The 23,196-nt window shown below is 31.5% G+C and overlaps 1 protein-coding gene and 3 pseudogenes across 1 annotated transcript; 1 reads left to right on the top strand and 3 right to left on the bottom strand.

Annotated features, from left to right (window-relative positions):
* Positions 1–713: 713 nt before the first annotated feature.
* On the bottom strand, positions 714–2,619 carry LOC120140375 (annotated as a pseudogene).
* A 61-nt stretch (positions 2,620–2,680) lies between these two features.
* Positions 2,681–4,365, bottom strand: LOC120139986 (annotated as a pseudogene).
* Positions 4,366–7,103: 2,738 nt separating this feature from the next.
* On the bottom strand, positions 7,104–9,295 carry LOC120139414 (annotated as a pseudogene).
* A 10,878-nt stretch (positions 9,296–20,173) lies between these two features.
* Positions 20,174–21,376, top strand: LOC120139405. Its single transcript, XM_039154635.1, has 2 exons — positions 20,174–20,651; positions 21,261–21,376. Exons 1-2 carry the CDS (start codon positions 20,192–20,194, stop codon positions 21,299–21,301), a joined length of 501 nt encoding a protein of 166 aa, XP_039010566.1. The 5' UTR covers positions 20,174–20,191; the 3' UTR covers positions 21,302–21,376.
* The last annotated feature ends 1,820 nt before the right edge of the window (positions 21,377–23,196 follow it).

The raw sequence follows: 23,196 nt of genomic DNA, 5'->3' as shown, positions 1-23,196 counted from the left end.
AATTGAAATTGAGATATTGATGCAAGTTCTTCTCTTCTAAATCAGATGGATTCATATCTGAAAGAGGTTGACAACAAGTTCTTTCAAAATTGACTATTTGTCCCTCTATTATTGGTGTTCCAGAAATGTCTGCAATCAAGTAAATAACTATACGAACTAATGGATCAGATCGAATTGCAAACTGGAAAGATATGTACAAGTTATACCTTTCATCACCACTTTGTGGAAAATCATTAGATATGAATATGATAGATACCTGCGACTCGATTGATGAAGGTGAAATAGTATATTTCCCCTAAAAAGCATGTTTTTTACCTCCACACAAAAAACATATTTTTTGTGAATGAACAAGATATTGAGGAATTATCCATACATAAAATCATAATTATTGATATGAGCCTTTTTCGCATAAAAAGTGAATCTTTTGTTACAATAGAAACAGAAATGATGTGGATTATTCAATAGTTGAAGTCGTTTTACTTTATAAAAAGAAAATATCAATCAACTTTTGAGAAATGGTTTCACGGGATTCAACCAATTGTCTTTATCGTGGGATAACATTGAGAAATAGGAATCCGTGTTATCAAAAGATTTCATGCCATTATTTCTAGTATGGAATGAGTCAATCATCCACTTTGGCATCTTATTGACAAAAAAGTGGTGATATTATTCCTCCATTGATCTAGAATTTTGGTTTTTGAGAAGTATTATGATCATCCAATAAGAAATTGCTAATATCCGTGCCAAGAAATTAAGAACATAAATCCGGAAGCCCAAACAAGATGTCCAAATAAGAACATCCAAGCTCAGACTGATAAATTATTCATACCAAATAGGTTATACCCATTGATAAGTTGTAAAGAGTTTAACCATACATAATCTCTTAACCATCCCATCAAATAAGTGGAAGATGCATTAAACTGTGAGACATTACCCTGCCGTAATGTGATGTGTTTCCAATGCCAATAAAAAGTAACCCATCCAACGGTATTTAACATCCAGAAAACCGCCAAATAAAATGCATCCAACACAAAAATATCACAAGTAGCATCTCATCCCAGACCATCACAAGGAAAACCTAGAGCAATAGCATGATGAACCAAGAAATCTCCAAGACCTATTGTTAAGAATAGTGAATTACTATTTTCATTAACAACTTTTAACCAGCCAGGCGATCATATGATTCAAATCGCATTGAATGTTGGGCCATTTTTTGAAGATAAAAGTACATCAAACCCATATGAAGTTTTACCATGAGCAGATTGGATCTATTGGGAAAATATGGGTTCAATCAAGATTTGTTTCTCCGGAGTCCCAAAAACAAGCATGACATCATTATGGACATAAAGTCCTAAAGTATAGAATCCCAAAAAGAGGACGGCCCAACTTAAATGGGACATGTTAGAATCTTTATGGTCTAACATTCTTGCCAATACATTATCCTCAATTTATTCCGGATTGTAATCTCCAACAAAAAATATAACTATGTGGGAAAAAGCTCTTGTCATGATAATTCCTGCGATGTATTGGTGATGGGTATATAATGCAGCATGAGTAGTAAAGTCTTGTGCTATGAATGCATAAGCAGGTAAAGAATACATGTGTTGAACCCTAAATAAGCTAGAGCAATGCCTAATTCAAAATGAATCGAATTATTGATTATGTCATAAAGACCCTTATGCACACACGCCAATCCTCCTCGCAAAAGAATATGTTCTTCTAAAATATCTTATATACTATGACCAATTCCGAAGTTAGTTCTATACATACGACTAGAAATGAGAAAAAGAAATGCAATAGCTAAATGATGGTGTGCAATATCAGTCAGCCATAAACTTTGCGTTTGTGGATGAAATCCCCCGAGAAGGGTTAGAATGGTAGTTCCTGATCCTTGGGAGGTACCAAATAAATGAATACTATCATGGTTTTAGCATAAATATTCCAATGCCCTAAAAAAATGGACCTAACCCTTGGGGATGCGGTAATACATCTAAGAAATTATTCTATCGAATATATTCCCCTAGATTCAGGAATAGCGACATGGACTAAGTTCCTTGTCCAAGCCAATGAACTTACTCTGAATAGTCAAGACAAATGATGATTGAGATGAGATTCAACATTTTTGAACCATAAAATGATCGGTTTCCATTTTAGTTGTAGGTGTAACAAACTCACTATTAAGGATAGAGTATAAAGAAATAATAGAAAAACAACTCCAGTATAAAGATCTTCATTAGTACGTAACATGATTGTATACCACCATTGATAAACACCATAGTAAGCAATATTCACTAGACCACGAGCGTCGCCTATAGTAAAAGCTTCAACTTCTGGTTGACCAAAATAAGGATTCCAAATTGCATGAGCAATAGGTCTTACATGTAAAGGATCATATACCCATGCCTCAAAATTTCCCTGCCATGCTACATGAAATAGATTTTCTGAAGTCCACAGAAATATTATTGCTAATTGCCCGAAGTGAGAAGTAAAAAAATATTCTGTTAAAGACGTTTCTCAGTAATATCATCATGACTTTCATAGTCATGCGCGATAGTAATACCAAACCAAATACTACGAGTAGTGTAGTCTTAAGCTAATCCTTGTAAATTTTAATGCCATAATGCCTTTCAAATCCTCCTAGACATTATCTTACTACAAAAATTCTTGCTAAGAAGAATGGTCATGTTGTGGCAATTCTACCCAGAAGGTAATGGGTTACCCCTACAACACGTCCTTGTATAATGCTCAAGGCTCTAGGCTAGGTAGCAGGATCAGCTTTTAATTTATTATGATCCCAAATGATGGATTCAATAAGTTCTTGACAATAACCATATCCGCTGAATAGAAACATTAAACTAAAAGCCCATACAAAATAAACACCTAAGAAAAGAATCCCATATGTACATAATGAAGAACCATAATACTTAATTACATGGGATGCTTGTGCCCATAAAAAATTGTGGAGTCACCCATTAATAGTAATAGAGCTCTGCATAAAATTTCCTCCTGTGATATGAGTTACCACCCTTTGATCACATATACTACCCCAAACATCTGACTGCCTTTTCCAATTGAAATTGAATATTACTATCGAAATTGAATTATGCATCTAGAATAGTCCTAAGAAGGTATGATCCCAAACGTATAGTTGATATTTCCCCCTCTTCTACACCCGTCACAAGGGAAGCAAAAACTGATATTTTCTTTACCCTATATCAAACACGAGCTGCGAGCAAATAGAACACCTTTCAAGAGTATCAATACCGTGACAAGAATCATAAATGCATGAATGTGATGGACCAAAAAATCTACGGTTCCTAATAGAATAGGTAAAAAAGAAACTTTGCCACTTACTGCCATTAAATCACCGCCTCCCCAGGTCAAACAATGGTTAAAAGATAATTGAGCATGCCATGATGTTGTTAGGAATTTCATATAGTCCTTTATGCCATTGGCATGTAAATGGACCTTTGTGACCCTCTAAAATATCTTTTAGGCCATGCTCAATGCCCCAGTTGATCCTATACATGTGACCTGCTATTACGAAAAAATTGTAATAGCTAGATGATGGTGTACAATATTAGTCAACCATAGACCCCTAGTCACTAGATCTAATCCTCCATGAAAAGTAAGAAATTCCACATATTTTGACCAATTCAAGGTAAAAAATGGGGTTGCTCCCTCAACAAAACTAGGATAAAGTTCAGCCAAAAGATCATGATTAAAGATAAATTCATGGGGAAGTGGGATCTCTTTACGGTCTACTCCAGCATTTAGAAATTGGTTTATCGGTAAAAATATAAGTACTTGATGCCCTGCCCCAAGAAAAAGACCCAAGCCTTAATAGCCCTGCTAAATAGTGATTCAATAGAGATTTTACGTCTTGGAACCAAGCCAATTTTGGGACCGCTTTGTGATAATGGAACCAACCGAAAAAAGAATTAAGGCCGCAAAGACCAATGCATCAATTGTGGTTCAATAGAGTTGTAATTCACTAGTTATTCTAAATGCTCACCAAATTTTAAAAAAACCAGAGGTTATTTTTATTCCTCGGAAACCCCCACCTACATCACCATTGAAGATTTCTTATCCCACTATTGGCCAAACCAGCTGGTGCTCAATCCAATGTGAGTAGGATCGATGAGCCATGCTTCATAATTGGAAAACGAGCAACTCCAAATCACTGGTATGGCTATCAAAATTGTGAGCATCGACATGTAGGTTCCAGATCCACGTGGTAGTATCGGACCCCTTAGCTATTATTCTTGAGAAATGACCCAATCTAGTCCATTCCTCGAAAGAACTTTTTATGGGATCTCTATCTACCAATATTTTTACTTCTGGTTCTGGAGAACAAATAATCATTGAGTCCTCCTCTTTCCGGACAACACATACAAAGAGACCCGCCAACAGTCAAATAATTAGTGAACCTATGAGAGACGCTTATAATTAGTTTCTTTCTATTATCTCTCATCTATCTATTATGTTTTATCTATCTATTTTTTTCTTTAGTTATTCACTAGAACAATTATGATATGGAAGTCGATCTGGGCAAGTGCTTGGATCTATTATGACATATCCATGAGGCGCTCAACGAACCTTTTTAATCTTATAAAACCTTTTTTGGACTTTCCTTTTACATTGGTGCAAAAAAAAAAATTTGTGCAACTAGTGTATTCATATATTAATTAGAGGTTCCGAGATGGAGTTTTTTTTTGTCTTACATAGATAGAACAAACAATATTACTCTATCCAAATTCGTGTGAGTATTCATTACTAAGGGATTGTCCAGTATCGATATTTAATCATTTGAGGGGGTTTTATTAGTTTTAATATAAGCAAATATATATATATATTATTTTGCTATATATGTGTATTACTTATCCTTAACGAAAGGAAATATAAGACAAAATAGAACAATTTTAGAAAGGATATAATAAAATTCTTTGATTGGTTTTCCCAGAGATAGAAATGATTCGTTTTATTTGACAGATTGGTCCAAAAAAACAATTACACAATAAACAATTACAATTAAATTAATATTTTTACTAGTTAAATATCCAAATTGAATAGAAAATGTAATTTAATAATTTAAATGGTAAGGTAAATTATTTAATTAAGTTATTAAATTAAATGGATTTAATAGAAATTTAATAGAAATTGAATAAGAATATAATTTAATAGTAATAGGGTTTTCAAATTTCTAATACTAAAATAATACCTAAAATAATAAATAAACAGTGAGCTCTTGTTCTTATTCGAAAAGCCTCGTGATCTTTAACCGATTCTGCACTTCAATATAATTACCAGGAGTTAGTGCTATAGTCTGTTTCCAATATTCAGTGGCTTGATCGAACCAAGCCTCCGCTATTTCTGAATCCCATGTCGAATGGCTTGTTCTCTCCGGTCAAAATATGAGGTTCCTTTCCTTATAACCTTATTTGAGAGTTTCCTAGCTCATACAACTCGACAGTCAATTCTTTTTTTAATCAGGATGATAGAGATTTCATTTAACTTAGGTTGATCTAGGCCAGAAGCAGACCTAAGTGAAGATAACCCTTCCTTTATTTGAAACACTTTGGTAGTGCTCCTGTATTAGTAATGAATTAGAGGACATGGAACCATCTTCTTTTTTCTCTCAGAAAAAAATATATTATATGGTAGACTAGCTGACCTTTGTATAAGTTAATTAAAGAGCCCAAATGCAAAAAAAATGCATGTTGGGTCTTTGAAATAGGCTGAATAATTTTGATAATAATCAGTTCGATCTGTTTTACCGAGAAGGTCTACGATTCAAGTCCGTATGAAAATGAATCCAAAAATGAAAATAATATTCTTAAAACTAAAATAAACTAATATTCTTTATTAATTTTTCTATCAGTTCGATCTATTTTCTTATTTTATCTTTTATTAATTTTTAATATTCTTTTATTAATTTTTAATATTCATTAAATTAATAAAAATGAAAATAATATTCTTAAAACTAAAGTAAACTAAAACAATAAAATAAAGAATATCCAAATACAACTAAAAAATTTGTATCATTTTTTTTTTGCAAATTATTGTATTATTTGTTGATTGGAGCTGGTCTCTTCCAGTTGCTTGGTCAAAATCATTCCCATAAGCTATTTCATTGGGAGATCACTCAGATCCTAAACTGGAAAACAAAAGCACATTTCAATGAATCCAATCACTTTTTTTCTTGGATTGGATAAGAATAAAATAAACAAAGCCCCATTTTCTTAATTAATCCTCGTGGGTAGATTTATTTTAGATTGATTCTATCAAAATATAATTTTCCTCTTTACTGTCTATAATCAAAGAGTTGGCCATCAAATTTTTGTGAATCCTTGGAGTCAAAATTATGACACGAATTTAGTATCCGATAAGGATGAAAAAAAGAAAAAAACTAACCTAATTAAACTCAAGTCACTAGTAGAAAAAACCCCTTTAATGATGCGCATTGCGTGTCATCTATGGGTGCGGATGACAAACAAATGCCTGTCGTTGAAGCCACCGACATGAATTTTTGATGACGCATAATTGTGTGTCATAAATCTATGACGCGTATTTATGACGCGCATTTATGACGTGCATTTATGACGCACATTTATGACGCTCATTGCGTGTCATTGAAGCCCCCGTCATAAATGAAGATGACACACATTTATGTGTCATAAATTTATGACACGCATGTATGACTTACATTGCGTGTCATTGAAGCACACGTCATTAAAAAAGATGACACACATTCTTGTGTCGTGATTGTATTTCGTATATATATATATATATATTGTAGATTGGCAAATAATCAAACTAAATCACATTTAATGCCCCATAATACAAAATATATATATCATATTATATATAAGAAATCCATTTGTATACAATATATTCACATTATGTTATCAAAAATATTGTAATCATATGTGTCGATACAAAATATCACGACATAATAAAGTTTGTAACATAAGATTCCTGAAAACCCTATACAAATATAACGGGATTATGTTCTGTCAAAATGAACAGAATAAACTATAATTCATCTCTTCGATATGCCATTTGCTATAATAAATAAAATGTCTATGAACAACTCAAGAGAAGAAACTATCACCTAAGAGGCTGCTGTGTATCCGTCGCGATGCGCCTTTTGCCATCTCCATGCAATCTGTAAACTCTCCTGGAGATCGGTAAATCGAGCTATCCAATTCAGCTCCCGCCTTATCTTAGTTGGATCACTAAACACTTCTGCATAGTCTCTAGGTCGGCAGGGTAGATTGTCGACTTTGATCTTCACCCTAGTGGCTTTCTTACATGCCTCCACAAAATCCTTCACAGATCTACCTCTTCCTGCGCCAACATTGTAGATTCCCACTTTATGTGGCTTTGCGTTTTGAAGAGATTTCACAATAGCATCGACCAGGTCAGTAACGTCGATATAATCACGAATGCAAGTCTCGTCGTGTGTTTTATAGTCCATTCCCTTGACCTACACGAAAATCATAATAACCATAATAAAGTTCACCAAAATCAATTTGAAACCATAAAGGCAAAACTATGGATATCTTGGGTGACAGGTGTGATAACATTATAAAAGTTACAAGAACAAAACAAACATGCAAAAAGCACATACAAAGTACAGTTTTAGTAATTAATACACAGATTATTTTATCATTACATAATCTTTTTAACTCGAGAAAATGCATCATTGTTAAACATGTGGAATGACAGATAATCACAGTTCAGTCCAAATCTTTCAAATCTTCAATGAGCTCTAAGATATGCGTAACGTATTAGGCAGATGCTTGCAAAGGTGATGTCAGCATAAAAGAAAATTAAATTAGATACACAAAGTATCCAGTTATGCAAAATCATCATCTATAGTAAACGTGTTTCAAGGAAAAGATGAAAATGTAGGCATTACAAATAATCATAGATTTTTTTCTAGTAGCTGTCAAACTTTAGAATCACTTATATATACTTTTGATTCTAATGAACTTTACTTGATACTCACACACAGAAAATCAATGATTTGATTGAACGCATATTTGCACTTCAATATACTTCTTTGTACTTCCCATTGTTAGGAAGAGAATACATTCACAAAATTATTCAATTTCACATCAGCAATATACACATGGCCTTCAATAAAGTATCTGTGGTGTTCACAATCTTCCTAAAATAATGAAGTGTTCTCTACATTGTCTGTACATGACTATTTGTTTACATCTTGACCCCAAGTGTAGCTGAAATACGTAGCAATCATTAAAGAATCATAGTGAATGGATAAAAGGAATAACACACCTTGAGACCAAGAATAATACCACGAGCTGCATCAAAACAAGCACCTTAAATTCGTCCATGCTCACGCTACTCAGGTCTGGGAGCCTCACCTAATCTTCCTTCAGGATCTGACCCGATCACATTGAAGTATCTAAAATTCACAAAAATATATATGAATCATAACCTCAACAAATTCCTTTTAATGTTCAAGTTTTTAATAACAATAATAATATATTAATAGGAGAGCATATTGTTGGACTATCAACAATTGTGGTAAGAACTCTACACATTGAATATGATAGTAGAAGCCCTTCAAGGTCTACAAAGTTCATCAATCCTAAATTATTCTGAACTAAGCTACCTTCTATGGTTTCCTTGTAATCTTGAACTACAAAATGACTGTGTTAAAAACAGGACTATGTAGACCTTGCATGTATGTTTTATATATGCAGCAGTTGGCTGGCAGAACAATGAAAACTTATCAACTAATTCCCTCCAATGAGAAAGTATAATGATCTAAAATATTTAGTTTTGGTTTAAAACATGGAAGACTTATGCTAAGTTGATAAAATTATGCATATTGAGAAAAGAAAACATGGAGTAAACTCAAAGCTCCTAAAAGTAAACTAAAATAAAACCTTAGGATCATTACTGCCATGTCTTAATTTTTAGAAAAATCCATGATGATATCTTCTGCCATATTCTTAGCTTTTCCATATGGATTGATTGGAACCTGAGTTGGTTCCAAAACGAAGGCCAAATTCCTTGTATACAACTCTATATTAATCCAAAAATTGATGAAGGTTGATCATTTAATATTTGTCCTCAAACAAAAATTTAAAGAGTTATCAAGCATAAAACCAAGTTTGCAACGTGCATGTGGGGTTTCTTCAGTGATTGGCATCTTCTCAGGCTCCCCATATGTGGCACATGTACTAGAATATATCAAAGTCCTAACACCATGAGCATCCATCGACTCTAGGACCACCAAGGTGTTTAAAGTAATGTTGTGATAATACCTACAAATCATGGGAATATATAGCATAAAGAACATAATTTGGAGATTAGTTTAAATCATGCAAAAACTTCCCAATCAAAGATCAAGGAGTTAATTTTAAATATCAAAATATAAATGATTTTTAATAACACAGCTAATGCAAATACAAGAGGACGTATGAATGGTGATGGTGTTAGAAAAAATCCATCTAGAGAACGAATATAAAAGTTGGATTTACCCGAAACCTATCAAGGAAATGAAAAGCAGGAATTTCATGGCAGATACACCGAAGGAAATGAAAAAAAAAAGATGAATTTACCCGAAAGTAAAAACAAAAGAACATTAATGGGACATTGAAGGATGCCAAGAAAATAAAAAAAAGGGGGGAACCCTGAAGAAGAACCCGTTTCTTGGTCTTTATCGAGTGGGAAGAATTGCCGGGTCACGGGATCCGGTTCACTCTCCATGGAGCACTCTTCTTCTTCTTCTTCTTCTTCTTCGTGAGGCATCGAGAAATAAAAAATCCTGCTACCTCTCTTCTTTAACCCCGCTTTAACTCGCTCACCATCTTCTTCTTCCGATCCATCCTCGACCACCAAAGCTGAAGAACTTGAATTCAACATGGATCCGACCCGTTTTCCCTTGTCTTCATCACCTTCTACGGAAGTCTTCTGCGACGAACTACAGCCCTCGGATTCATCGTCTCTCGGTTGTTGATACGGTGAGTCATTGAGATCCCACATTTTCCCCTCTTTCTCAGCTTATAATCTCCACACAAAAAAACAACAAACTTAAGAAAATATCCTCACCAAAAAAAAGAAAACCCAAAAAATTCAGAGAGAATACTAGAATTGATTAACGAGGGGGAAGAGAAGCGGGAAAGGATGAAAATAATGGGGAGAAATTAAAATACGACTCCTAAAGATGATACACATTTAAAATTGTACTCCGTGTTTTTGTAAATTTTTTGGATTATGACTATTAAATATGACACACATTATTGTAAGTCATAAATCGTTCAGATTTTTAAAAACATGACATTTTTTAATGACACGCATGTTTTGCAAGTCATAAATTAGCGTGTGTCATCATTCGCATGTCATTAAAGGTATATTTTCTTGTAGTGAGTCAAATCAAATCTAATATTAAGTCGAACAGATCTAAGAGCGCCTTAATTGTATTGCATGGATTTGTTGACACGTCATAATTTGAAAAACAAAGATCTTTTCATAAACATAACTTCATAAAAAATCTATTATATATATATATATATATGGATATAAAATAAAAAATTTAGATAATTTATATTTAGAATAAAATAAATAGAATAAATAAATAGAATTTCCAAATTTGAATTTGAAGGTTTTTTTATTTGTAAAATTCTAATACATTTTAAATATTAGTTAGATATTCGAATTCCTTCTATTTAGTATTTAGAAAAATAAAGTATTACTTGTTTTGGATTTGTATACTATTATACTCTATAGTAATAGTATAAATATAAATTCATATTATTACTATACAAATTAGTACTATATAAAAAATAAATTGAAATAAGTGTAATAAAAATAAATTAAGATTAATTCCAATCAATAAATCTTAAAATGCAACATGGAAACATAACAAACAAACGAAACTAGATGATTCAATCAAACTGAATTGTTTGTTTTGACTAAACAAATAGTTGTGGAAGACTTGACAATGACTTTCAAGTGGAATCGACTAATCTGATCTATTTTCACATTCATAGGAGTTCATCTATGTTTCTGCTTTACTAATATGATATTTTCTGGGCATTTCTAAAAATATCAAGTGTTATTCCTAGTTTGGCTTTTATAATTTTTGGAGGTTTAGCCCCGATTAGAAAGGGTCCTGAAAAACTCTCTAGTTATGAATCAGGTATAGAACCAATGGGCGATGCTTGGTTACAATTTTGAATCCGTTATTATATGTTTACTCTAGTTTTTATTGTTTTTGATGTTGATACAATTTTTCTTTATCCATGGGCAATGAGTTTCGATGTATTGGGGGTACCCGTATTCGTAGAAGCTTTCATTTTAATGTTATCCTAATTGTTGGATAAGCACACATCCCAAGCCGTTATGAAATACATCACTAATAACCACATAATCCTTACCCAATTCAAGTTGTATAAGCATTGGTGCCTCTATTAAAATCCTCTTTAGTATTTCAAAACTCTATTGGCACTACACCGTCCAAACAAAAGACACATATTTACTTAAAAACTTGGTTAACAATGAAGCTAACATCGAAAAGTTCTTCAAGAACCTTCGATAGTAACCGACAAGCCCCAAGAATCTTGAAACAACAAAAACATTCTTTGGGGGCTACAAATCCACTGTAGCTTGAATCTTTTTGGTATCTACTCTTATGCCTTCTGCGGAGACTATATAGTCAAAGATAGCAACCTTTGCTAACCATAATTCACACTTGGATAATTTGACATACAACTTCTTTTCTCGAAGAGTCTGAAGAACAATACGAAAATGAGCATCATGCTCCTCTCTTGACTTTGAATACACCAAATATCATAGATAAATACCACCACAATTTGATCCATGTAAGTTTGGAATACTTGGTTCACTGAATCCAGAAATGTTGCAAGGGCATTATTCAAACCGAATGGCATCACCACAACTCATAGTGTTCATACTGAGTCTGAAAAGCTGTCTTTGAAATATCATTCTCTTAAACATTAATTGGTGGTATCCTGATCAAAGGTCTATCTTAAAGAACATTGATGTGCCTTTTTGTTGATCACACATATCATTAAGCATCGGAAGGGGATACTTGTTCTTTCATTGTTACCTTATTTAACTGTCGATAATCTATGTATAACTACATAAATTCATCTTTCTTTTTGCTAATAACATAAATACTTCCCAAGGTGAAACGCTATGTCTGATGAAACCTTGATCAATCAACTCTTGTAATTGTGCCTCTAATTATCCTAACTAGATCAAAGCCATTCGATACGAACCCATAGAAACATGCTCAATACCCTGATAACAATCAATCTTGAATTCTACCTCTCGATCTGGAGGTAACTTAGGTAATTCATTTAAAAAGACATCTATAAAATCCCGCATTGTGGGAATATCATACACTCCTACTTTAAATACTTAAGTATCTATCACATTAACTAGAAAAATCTATACTTCTTTCTGATATAATTTCTTTGCAATCATTGTTGATATCACCTTGGGCGATTGTTTTACTTTTTCTCCAATAACTATAATTTCAAATACTCCGTATCTTTATGAAATAATCGCTTCTTGAGACCAACAACCTAACCATAAGGTGGAGACACCAGTGCATACCCAATATTATCTCAAACTCATCAAATGATAATTCCATCAGATTCACCGGAAACATAGCCCCTTGAATCTTTATCGGATATTTACTATATGTTTGTACTAACACTTTCCCCATGACCCATAGGATTTACCGATATCATCTCACTCGAGATCAAGTTAACTAAAATACCTTTATTGTAAAATTTCTTATTTCCTTCTTGTGGAAATCCGTGTAATTTTTCTGGATCCAATGAAAATATTCTCAAGCAGTTGAAACATTTTCCCTCTCAACTATGAAAGTCTAAATATCCATATCATTTAGTAGGAAGAATTGACAACTTCGTAGCAATAACTTCAGAACAGATAATGCTAAATTTACACTAGTAAACAAATTTACTTTTTTCCTATCATTACGAACTTAACACTTTTCAAGATCTCGAGAGTCAATCTCAATCTAAGCAATAATTCATTATAGCATGGAATGGGTAGACAATCCACTTTCGCAAATTTACCTTCAGAGGGTAACTCTATCAAGTCCCTAAAACTTAACTTCTATTCTCATACAAACTCATAATCATTTGATTCACTAATAACTCAACTTTCTTTAAACTTTTAGTGACTAACGTATTTATCGCTCACTCATTTCCTCTTACTAAACTCAATAATACTTTAAACCATTTAATGCTTAACTTAAATATTTCTCAACTATTTAAGCTTACCTGTAGAAACCTCAGAGTCATAGCTAATTTCAGAAATCTCCTCTGGATCCTCATCCGATTCAACTTCTTTTGTAAATCGTTCAAGCTTTTTAATGGATTCCTCAAATGTAGAAACTTCGTTAAACGTTGGGGCATTTCTTCCACAGAATGGAGGAAAATCCCTAGCAGCTTATACTCTTCTAAGGCGTGATACTGAAGTCATGTCGGATTCTTTTGGGTTGATCTCGATCTCGACCTGCTTTTCAACAATATTAACTTTATTACCTTTGTCTTTAGTTTGCGACATCTAAACTCAGTCAAAATCATTTTTACATTAGTAAACAGTAACTTTGCTCCCTAATAAGCATCATCAAAGTATATATACAACTATCAATAAACTTTTGACATCCTAGTGTCATGTATACATTATTAACAAAATTAATACTCATTTCATGTCCATAAATGACTAGACTTGCACAGCTCTGATACCAATAAATGTAACACTCATTTCCCGTCTATGCTTCCGTACACAAGTCAGAGATATCACATGACTTTTAAAACAAGTTCGGTACTTGAAAACCAGTAAAATTTTATTTCTTTTGATAAAACAATTTTTACAAAATAATTTATAAAACATTCTTCAAATATATATATATTAAACACGTCCACTCAAATTAATGATATTGGTTCGTATTATCCATATTTAAAGTAACATAAAACGATTCAGTTGATCCATTACAAACTATTTTCCAAAATAGTTAAACAGAGCTAATAGGACATTCATAAGTACATGCCACTAAACTGATTCAAAATTTTCATCGTAGGATGTCTTAATGATATTGTAGTATATTCCTTGATGTTTGGAGTTGATTTGTACTCTTTACTCCTAATCCTGGCTTTTACCTACAAGTGAAAAATCATCACATGCTAAGTATATACTTAGTGAGGCATAATAATACAAATGGCGTGTAAACTAATTATAAGTATATCATGAAATATCCAAATACGAATTTAAATCGTATAAATCATATTAATACATAAACTTGCTTAGCAAACCAAGTTTCATTTACATAATATTGCGAAACAATATTTAGTATGCCCAACATACCTATCAATCAGTATTTTTCTAAATTATTCTTTATTTGCCCAATGTATATCAAATGAGAATGCAAGGTACATGCATTGTACCTAAGTACCGAAATTAAAATTCAAAAACTCATTATGAATTCTATGGATTCACACATAGTGTCGAAAGTACATATAGTGCTAATACGAAAATGCACCATTATGCATTAAACAAAATCGATCGATAACTTTTATACATAATTGTATGTTGAAATGGTAATTCACAAACTCATTATGAATACCACGGTTGCACATCTAGTGCCAAAAGTACACATTGTACTGATACGAAAATGCACCGTTTATACAATTTATGTTGAAATGCTTCCATAACTCTCAATGCACATACAATTGGGTTTTTAAGTCAAATTCGCAGATTAAACATTTATTTCTAAAACATCGATAACCATTAAAACAACATAAATGTTCATCTATTCATTTTAGAGCAGTTCGTACTCTAAATTTATTTTTAATATCATTCCCATATACATTATGAAAACATATCAAAATATTGTAAAATTGTAACACCCCCAACCCGTATCCGACCCATATACGAATCCGAGGTGTCACATTGACTTTTCAAAATGTTTAATTTTACAAAATCTGATAAAATTTAAAATTTTCAATAAAACAACAATGCAATAATTTATATGAATACCATCAATATGATTACAAAATCGATCAGAGCATTTATGATTTAAACTGTAATTACATGCCAATATAATTGTTACAACAAAATGGCATATTGTTTTAAATCACTTCTGATCTGATCGCTTCAATGGAGATGTTGCCTTTCTAAACTTTAACTTTGGTCTTCCTATTTCTTGGCACCTACATTTAAACTAATTACATGATAAGTCACAAAATTAGTGAGGCAAAATATCATATGTAATAATGAATTCATGAAGTACGCACTCTTATAATTCTATCATAACATTATAATTTGCATATATTTATTAATATATATAACATCCATAATCATAAAATGCACAAATGAAACATATAATCTTATGATGTGTTTAATTCAGTTTATCTTTTGGATGCTCATGTACATTACTGAGAACATGAGGTACGTGAGTACACTAAGGTTGTGCAGATATGTTGTCACCACAGCTCGTATGAATTACCACTAGGGGCACTTAAAACTTGTCCCGAAGGACCAAATATATATGTCCCTAAGGACCACATAAATGTCCCGATGGACCACTCCTTAAGGATCACATATATATTCCAAAGGACCAAATATGTGTCTCGAAGAACCACACATATGTTCCAAAGGATTATATATATATATATATATATATATATATATATCCCGAAGGACCACATAAATTCCTCGACTCTTGGCATGCCAATTATACCTACAGCTCTCATATCATATAACATGGGCATAAATATGGATACATTTCACATATCTTATATCCTTTCTCTTATAAACACATCATATACTTCACATGTACACATATGATCACTTGTCTTATTAAACATAACTTGGATTTGTTCTCTTATGGTTGCATACATCACATATTATATCATATTAAAGCAAATATGAGTTATGCACTTACTAATTATAATCATAACATATGCATGTACATGATTGTGAAATCATGAAATCAAATATAGGAAATAGACTTATCACAAGTCTTATTTCCATAAAACAATATCTATACTAACTATGGTATTCACTCACCTTAGCCTCACTTGATTTGAATCAATTCTAGAACATTATCTCTCTTGACCGTTTCTAACTCTTCGATTCTTCCAGAACTTGCTTATGCTCGATATCTACATAATCATACATTTATATATGTACCAGCATTCCAAATATCATGGTTCGATCCTTAATTTCTTAGACTAAAAGAAAGGAAAAATTTCATTTTTCATTTGGAGTAGTATCGATACCCCCTATAGGGTATCGATACTTCCCTAGTTGTGGTATTGATACCGTGTTTGGTTATCGATACCCAATTTGTATTATGGATTCCTTGTTTCAAAAATGGTACCGATGCTAACCTTATGGTATCGGTACCCCTGTTATCGATACCATCCTTCAAGTATCGATACTTTATGAATGTCTTATCAAATTCAGGCTTATGATATCGATACTGTTCAACCAGTATCGATACCCGTATACCAAATATCACTCTTTTACACTTAAAGTATCAGTACTGGATGAAGAATTACCAATACTCATAGCCCAAATTTCACATTTGAAACCTGAAAATTAACCCAAGTTAGCTTAAATCCTTCTTGTCTTATTCCCTTTTACACTTTTAACATAAGTACACATACTCAAACCAATTTATATTCATCTAACACATATTTATCTTTAAAATCTCTCTATATATTGAATTTAAGAATACTACCAAATTTCCAACATATTCTATTTTCAATTCTTACACTTAATACTTCTTAATTAAGTTGATGACAAGCCAATTCTAGTCTCAAACTTTTTTTATTAACTCTCTTCTATGATTTCATTCATCCCCCTCTTACCTTTAATCTTTCCTAACTCCTTCATCTTTTGGTTTTATGACAAATTAAGGTTAAGTATTGCCAAAGAACATAAACCAAACTTAAATTCAATAAATAACTAGCTAACAAGAAACTCAACTTGTCAAGCTTGGGGTTCACGGCTGAAAGAAAGAAGAAGGATAAAGAGAACTCTAGAAATCTTCTTTTCCCTTTTTCAAATCTCTACGTGTATATGTCTTTACTCATACACATTTTTAATTCATTTCCTGGTCAAATGACCATTTTTCCCTTCAAGTCATCCTTCTATACGATTTAATCCTACACAAAATTTTCATATAAGTCCCTAAACTATTTAATTTATCTACATTAGCCACTAAATTCTAAAGTTTTACAATTTGGTCAGTAACCCGGTGTTTATGATGTTACAAATATTCCCCCTTATGAAAATTCATCCTCGAATTTTTATTGCACAAAGAGATGGGGGTACTAATTCCTCATGTCCTCTTCAAATTCCCACGCGGCTTCCTCTACCTTGTGATTTCTCCATAACACCTTGACCAATGGAATCATCTTGTTTCGTAATTATTTTACTTCATGACCCAATATTTGAATCGGTTCTTCTTCATAAGTCAGATCAGGTTGAACTTCTATCTCTTCTTTTAACATAATATGGGAGGGATCGGATCTATATCTCCAAAGCATTGAAACATGAAAGACATCATGTATCTTCCCCATTTCAGGTGGCAAAGCTATTTAGTATGCCACTGGTCCTACTCTCTTAACGATCTCATAGGGTCTAATAAACCTAGGACTAAGCTTTCCTTTTCATCCAAATCTCAATACCTTCTTCCAAAGAGATACTTTTAAAAACATTTTATCTCCAAATTGAAACTCTATTTATTTTCTCTTTATATCCGTGTATGATTTCTGTCTGTCAGCTGCTGCTTTCAAATTGTTCTGAATCACTTGAACCATTTATTCCACTTCCTGAATCAACTTAGGACCAAGAACTTATCGATCACTAAGCTCGTACCAGTTCAAGGGCTTACCAGTTCAAGGGCATACGAAACTTTCTCCCATGTAGAGCCTCATAGGGAGACATTTTAATACTTGACTGATAGCTATTGTTATAAGCGAATTTAGCAAGTGGCAAGTACTTTTCCCACGACCGTTGGAATTCTATTACACATGCTCTCAACATATACTCCAAAATTTGAATAGTCCACTCTGATTGTTCATCAGTTTGAGGATAAAATGATGTGCTAAAGTTTAATCGAGTTCCTAACGCTCTATACAAAGTTTTACAAAACCTCGATGTGAATCTTAGATCTCGATCAGAAAAAATTGTAATAGGTACACCATGCAATCGTATAATCTCCCTGATATACAATTCAACATACTTATATATGGAGAAATCAAATTGTAATGGAATGAAATGAGCTGACTTAGTTAATCTATCCACGATCACCCAAATAGTTGTTATAAAATTATTTTATATGAATGAGTTTCTAAACTTGTATTTTATTTATAAAATTATTTTATGATTTTACATGTTTTAATGAGAAATTTAACATTTTCCTAAATTTTTATTGTTGGTCGCTCCAGTTACCCTAATGTGACACCTCTATTCAGATCAGATTATTCGTATCAATTTGGGGGTGTTACCGATCAAATTAAACACAAATAACTCGATATCAATATCGTTTTATTTACATCCCTAGTTGTTATCATCGAACCAATTTCCTCTCCTTGAGTGGTAGAAAGGTAAACAGCGATCCTATTTTGTACGTTTTTGTCAGAAACAGTTTTTCTCAGTTTTCCTCTAACAATTATTCCCTTTACAAAGTATATACCTCAATCTAAACCAATTAAAATATACCATAAAAAATAGAAAACTGTTTCTGGAGGAAGGGATCACATGTTTGCGGTTCATTTCCTATGACAAATGGGCACTAGCACAGTTTCAGTCCTCTTCACTGCAATGTGATTTGACCATATTACCTTCCCTAATTTTCTGTTTTGTTTTGAATTATTAGAGTTTTGCTTGTGGGAGAAAAAAAAATAATTTCAAAACAGTAGAACAATTTCATTTTAAATACAATATTCTCATAATGATTAAAAATTTTATTATCTTAATAGGGATATTATGATAATTAAAATATTTTTTGTTTCGGAATTTTTTAATATTGTAATCGTGTCAAGACTCAATTATTTTTTCTTAAGATATATATAATAGTAGAATATCATAATAATATGTTATTTAAGTAAATGGGAAAATAGAAAAAATAGTGCAATATTTTAAAAAGAAATTAAGTAATATGAATAAAAAGCTTATCAAATTTTGGCCTAAATCTTTTTTCCTAGTTTCCAACCTCTGCATGACAAAGAAACCAATTTCAATTTCCTATTTTTAAAAGCTTTACACACATGATTCATAGCATTTAGGTGAGATTTTAAGTTCGAGTCAAATTATAGGAATGTGTGATTTATCTTTTTTTTTTGTCAAATTCATTCAATTATATGATTATTTAAAGATTTTGTATAATGTAAGGTTTAAATTTAGTTCTAGATTAGAAAACTAAACCTATTGTGATTAAAAGAAATATTATTCTCTTTTGAAGTTCTAGATTAGAATAGTTGCGTTTGTAGAATGTGTGTGAATTACTAATGATTAAGAAAGATTATGAATATATATTATCTTGTAATCACTTTAGAGAAATAAAAAAATTCAAAACTGGGAAACTAAAGCAATATATACATATATATATACATACATATATATATATATATATATATATATATATATATATATATATATATATATATATATATATATATATATATATATATATATATATATATATATATATATATATGTGTGTGTGTGTGTGTGTGTGTGAAAAATATTAAGTAAATTGTTAGTGAAGTTTTCTAAATTGCACAAATAAGATTAAAATAATGATGAATTTCTTTAGGTAAAATAAAAGGAAAAATCATATATAAATATGAATACAACATACAATTGTTTTAAACTCAATTACCACACTATTGGTGTACCGAAAATGTCAAGTAATGTTCATTACGTGATAAACTACAAGAAAACTAATTAACCCACCCCCTCCATTTGTAAATTGGTCCCCCACTGACCAACCGAGGATAAAAGAGTAATTTCCTATTTTATAAACTTTTTTTAAACACTATTTCCAACTTAAAAAAAACACTCATTTTCCTCCTAAACCTCTCCTTTTTCATTCTAATTTATTTTTTCACATCTCTTCTATGCATTTGAAACATCATCCATGGCATATTTCATCACAAACACCACAAACCCCTTGAAATTCCTTCATTTCCTCACAATTTTTTCCTTAATCTCATATTTTTCTTCTTCTTCTTCTTCGTTGCCGCCTTCAATCCACGATCTACTTGTCTCGAGAGGCTTACCAAAAGGTTTTCTCCCAAAGGAAGTGAAATCCTACACGCTCTCCGAGAATGGAACCCTCCAAGTCTTTCTCGACGAACCGTGCTTGACAAAGTACGAGAATAGGGTTTTCTTCGACACTGTAGTGACGGCTAACCTTAGCTACGGCAGCCTCATTGGTGTGGTCGGTTTAAGCCAAGAAGAACTCTTCCTTTGGTTGCCTATTAAGGACATCATCGTTGATGACCCCATATCTGGTCTTATTTTGTTTGACATTGGTGTCGCTTATAAACAGCTCTCTTTGTCTCTTTTCGAAGAACCTACTCACTGTAAACCTCAAGGTACATCAATGGCTTTTTTATTTTTTTCTCAATAATTTATTTTCATCTATACAACGATCTTTAATTAATATAAAAAAACAATTTAACTTATATAATTAGATTTTCAACCTATATATATTAGAGAAAATCAAAAAATTGATTTGAGCTATAATGTTTAGTCTGGTTTGATTAGGTTTATTTTAATCTTAGTTTAGTTAGTACCAGAATGTAGTACGAAATAGTTTGATGTTTGATTTGTTTTGTAATGAAAGATTCTTTCGGTGAATTTGATGTTTAATGCTCTTGTTTTTATGTTATTATTTCTTTTGAGAATAAAAACAGCTATAGATATTAATTCGCCTGCTCATAGCAGTTTCCTTTTTCACGTTTCCTTTATTGTTTGTATAACTTTTTTTTTTTGTCTAATTCCTTCCTCCAATTACATTTTTTATATTAAAAAACTTCTTTTAAATTTAAGAAAAAAATCTGAAAAATTTAAACTTGAGTAGTACAAGGTACAATTCTGAAGGGCACAAAAATATCCTGGTATTTTAAGGGATTAATATTGTTTTTCATTAAAGATGAATATATATTTATTATTTTGACTTGATACTGGGAGCGTTTTTTCAGGACTATTGAAGAATCCAGTGAGAGAGCAGAAAGGGGTTTGAGGCTATGCGATAAAGATTCCAAGCTCTGTCAACCATTTTTTAACTACGTAATAATTAATTTTTAAATAATTTTAATTAGATAACAGTAATTTTAGAGTATGTTTAGAGTTGTAAAGAAATGTGATTTCTTGGAAACTAATCACGTTAAAAGATTAGTCTTCTTTTTTTTTTAAAAAAAAAAACAAAATTCTTTCTATAGATAAACTATCACTTTGAAAATTTAACCTCATATATATATACATATATATGGTACTAAAAATTACGTGTAAAATTAAAATAGTTTTGTATAGAATGGATCATATCTCATATAAGGTTAAGATTCACTTACACGGGGTAAAATTCTTTTAGTTTTGGGTAATATATATCATTCCTCACATAACTATGTTCTCTCTCTCTTATTTTACTCATTGTACTGTTAATTTTTTTTAATTTACTCACTAACTTTTGAATTGTTCATGTTTTGATCAATCTTATTATTTTATTATTATTATAGTATAGAGTGAATTTCTATTATTTAATATAAAAAAAAATTAAAATATAAAATAAAAACAAAAGGTGGTCGAACGCCACTGTCAGCCACCTCAATTGTTTTAGATGGTGGTCGTTTAGTCCCAAATTTCATGGGTCAGTTCATTTCGACCCCCTGAGTCCGAATTTAGTGGTTGTTTCACAGAAAATGTCCTAATACCCGTAAATATTGACTCAAATATTTTGTCTTCCTCACTTTCGAACTCCAATTTGTGAACTTCGTAGCAAGTCCCGACAAAATAGAGGTCGAATTTAGACTCATGGTGTCGAGCAAAGTGACCCATGAAATTCAGGACTGAACGACCACCATCTATGGTTGACTATAGCGTCCGACCACCTTCTGTTTTTATTTTATATTCTAAATTATTCTATATTAAATAATAAAAAATGCCACATTGTACAAAAATAATAATAAACAAATTCAGAGTGGTCAAAACAGAAACAATTTGAATGTTAAGCGAGTAAATTAGAAAAATTAAAAGTACAATGAATAAAATATGAGAGAGTAAAATTCAGTAAGAAATCATGTAATTTACCCTATAGTTTTACATCTTTTTAGGACCATTAGATTGAGGGAAACCAAATGCGGAGATTAACTCCTTTTTTTCCAGTGAATATCTTCTCAGTTTTTACTATTAAAAGAGTTTTACACAGTGTAATTGATCATTCCCTATATATACATGTGTGTATGTGACATTATGTGGTAATTAATATCTTAATAATTATAAAAAATAGGGTTAGGATCCACTTACACATAGTGTAAAACTTTTCTTTTTATACCCTTTTAAGATCGTTGGATGAGAGAAAATCAAAGGTTGATATTAACTCCTAATTTTTTCCAATGAATATCTTCTTATTTCCTATTATTAATCTCAGCCTTTGATTTTGCCTCATCCAATTATCCTAAAAGGTGTAAAACCTTTTAGTTTTACACTATGTAATTGAATTCTAACCTTAAAAATATATGTATATATTTTAAATAATATAGGGTGATTACAAAGTAATATATGTTCAAACTCTTTCTTAGCCATTGACAACACATTATTATTTTTGATTAATTGACAACACATTATATATACCATGCAAATGCAACTACTTGAACCCTAAACTTTTAGAAAGAACAACATTCATATTTTACTATTGACACCGATCAATGAATTTAAAATCCCTTAAATAATTATATTTGAATTTTCCATTTAATATTTAATAGTATACATTTACAATTATACAAATATATAAGTTTAAATGTTAAAATAATACTTTTATAAAATTTATGTGATTAACTGCCTAATTAAACCAATATTTACTTATCCTAAAATTTTTAAAATATAATTAAATACCTCTAATTACACTCAACTTGTAAGAAC

The sequence above is a fragment of the Hibiscus syriacus genome, unplaced genomic scaffold (genome assembly GCF_006381635.1).
Source record: "Hibiscus syriacus cultivar Baekdansim isolate YM2019G1 unplaced genomic scaffold, ASM638163v2 tig00002237_pilon, whole genome shotgun sequence".
NCBI lineage: Eukaryota > Viridiplantae > Streptophyta > Magnoliopsida > Malvales > Malvaceae > Hibiscus > Hibiscus syriacus.
Note: the sequence above shows the minus strand (reverse complement) of the source record. Positions and strands in the feature narration are given on the sequence as shown.

Bases quoted from the DNA above. Each gene is read 5' to 3' on its own strand.
- LOC120139405 (XM_039154635.1), top strand. From the start codon at position 20,192: ATGGCATATTTCATCACAAACACCACAAACCCCTTGAAATTCCTTCAT. The intron at 20,652-21,260 runs GTACATCAATGG...GCGTTTTTTCAG, and splicing joins TACTCACTGTAAACCTCAAG to GACTATTGAAGAATCCAGTG.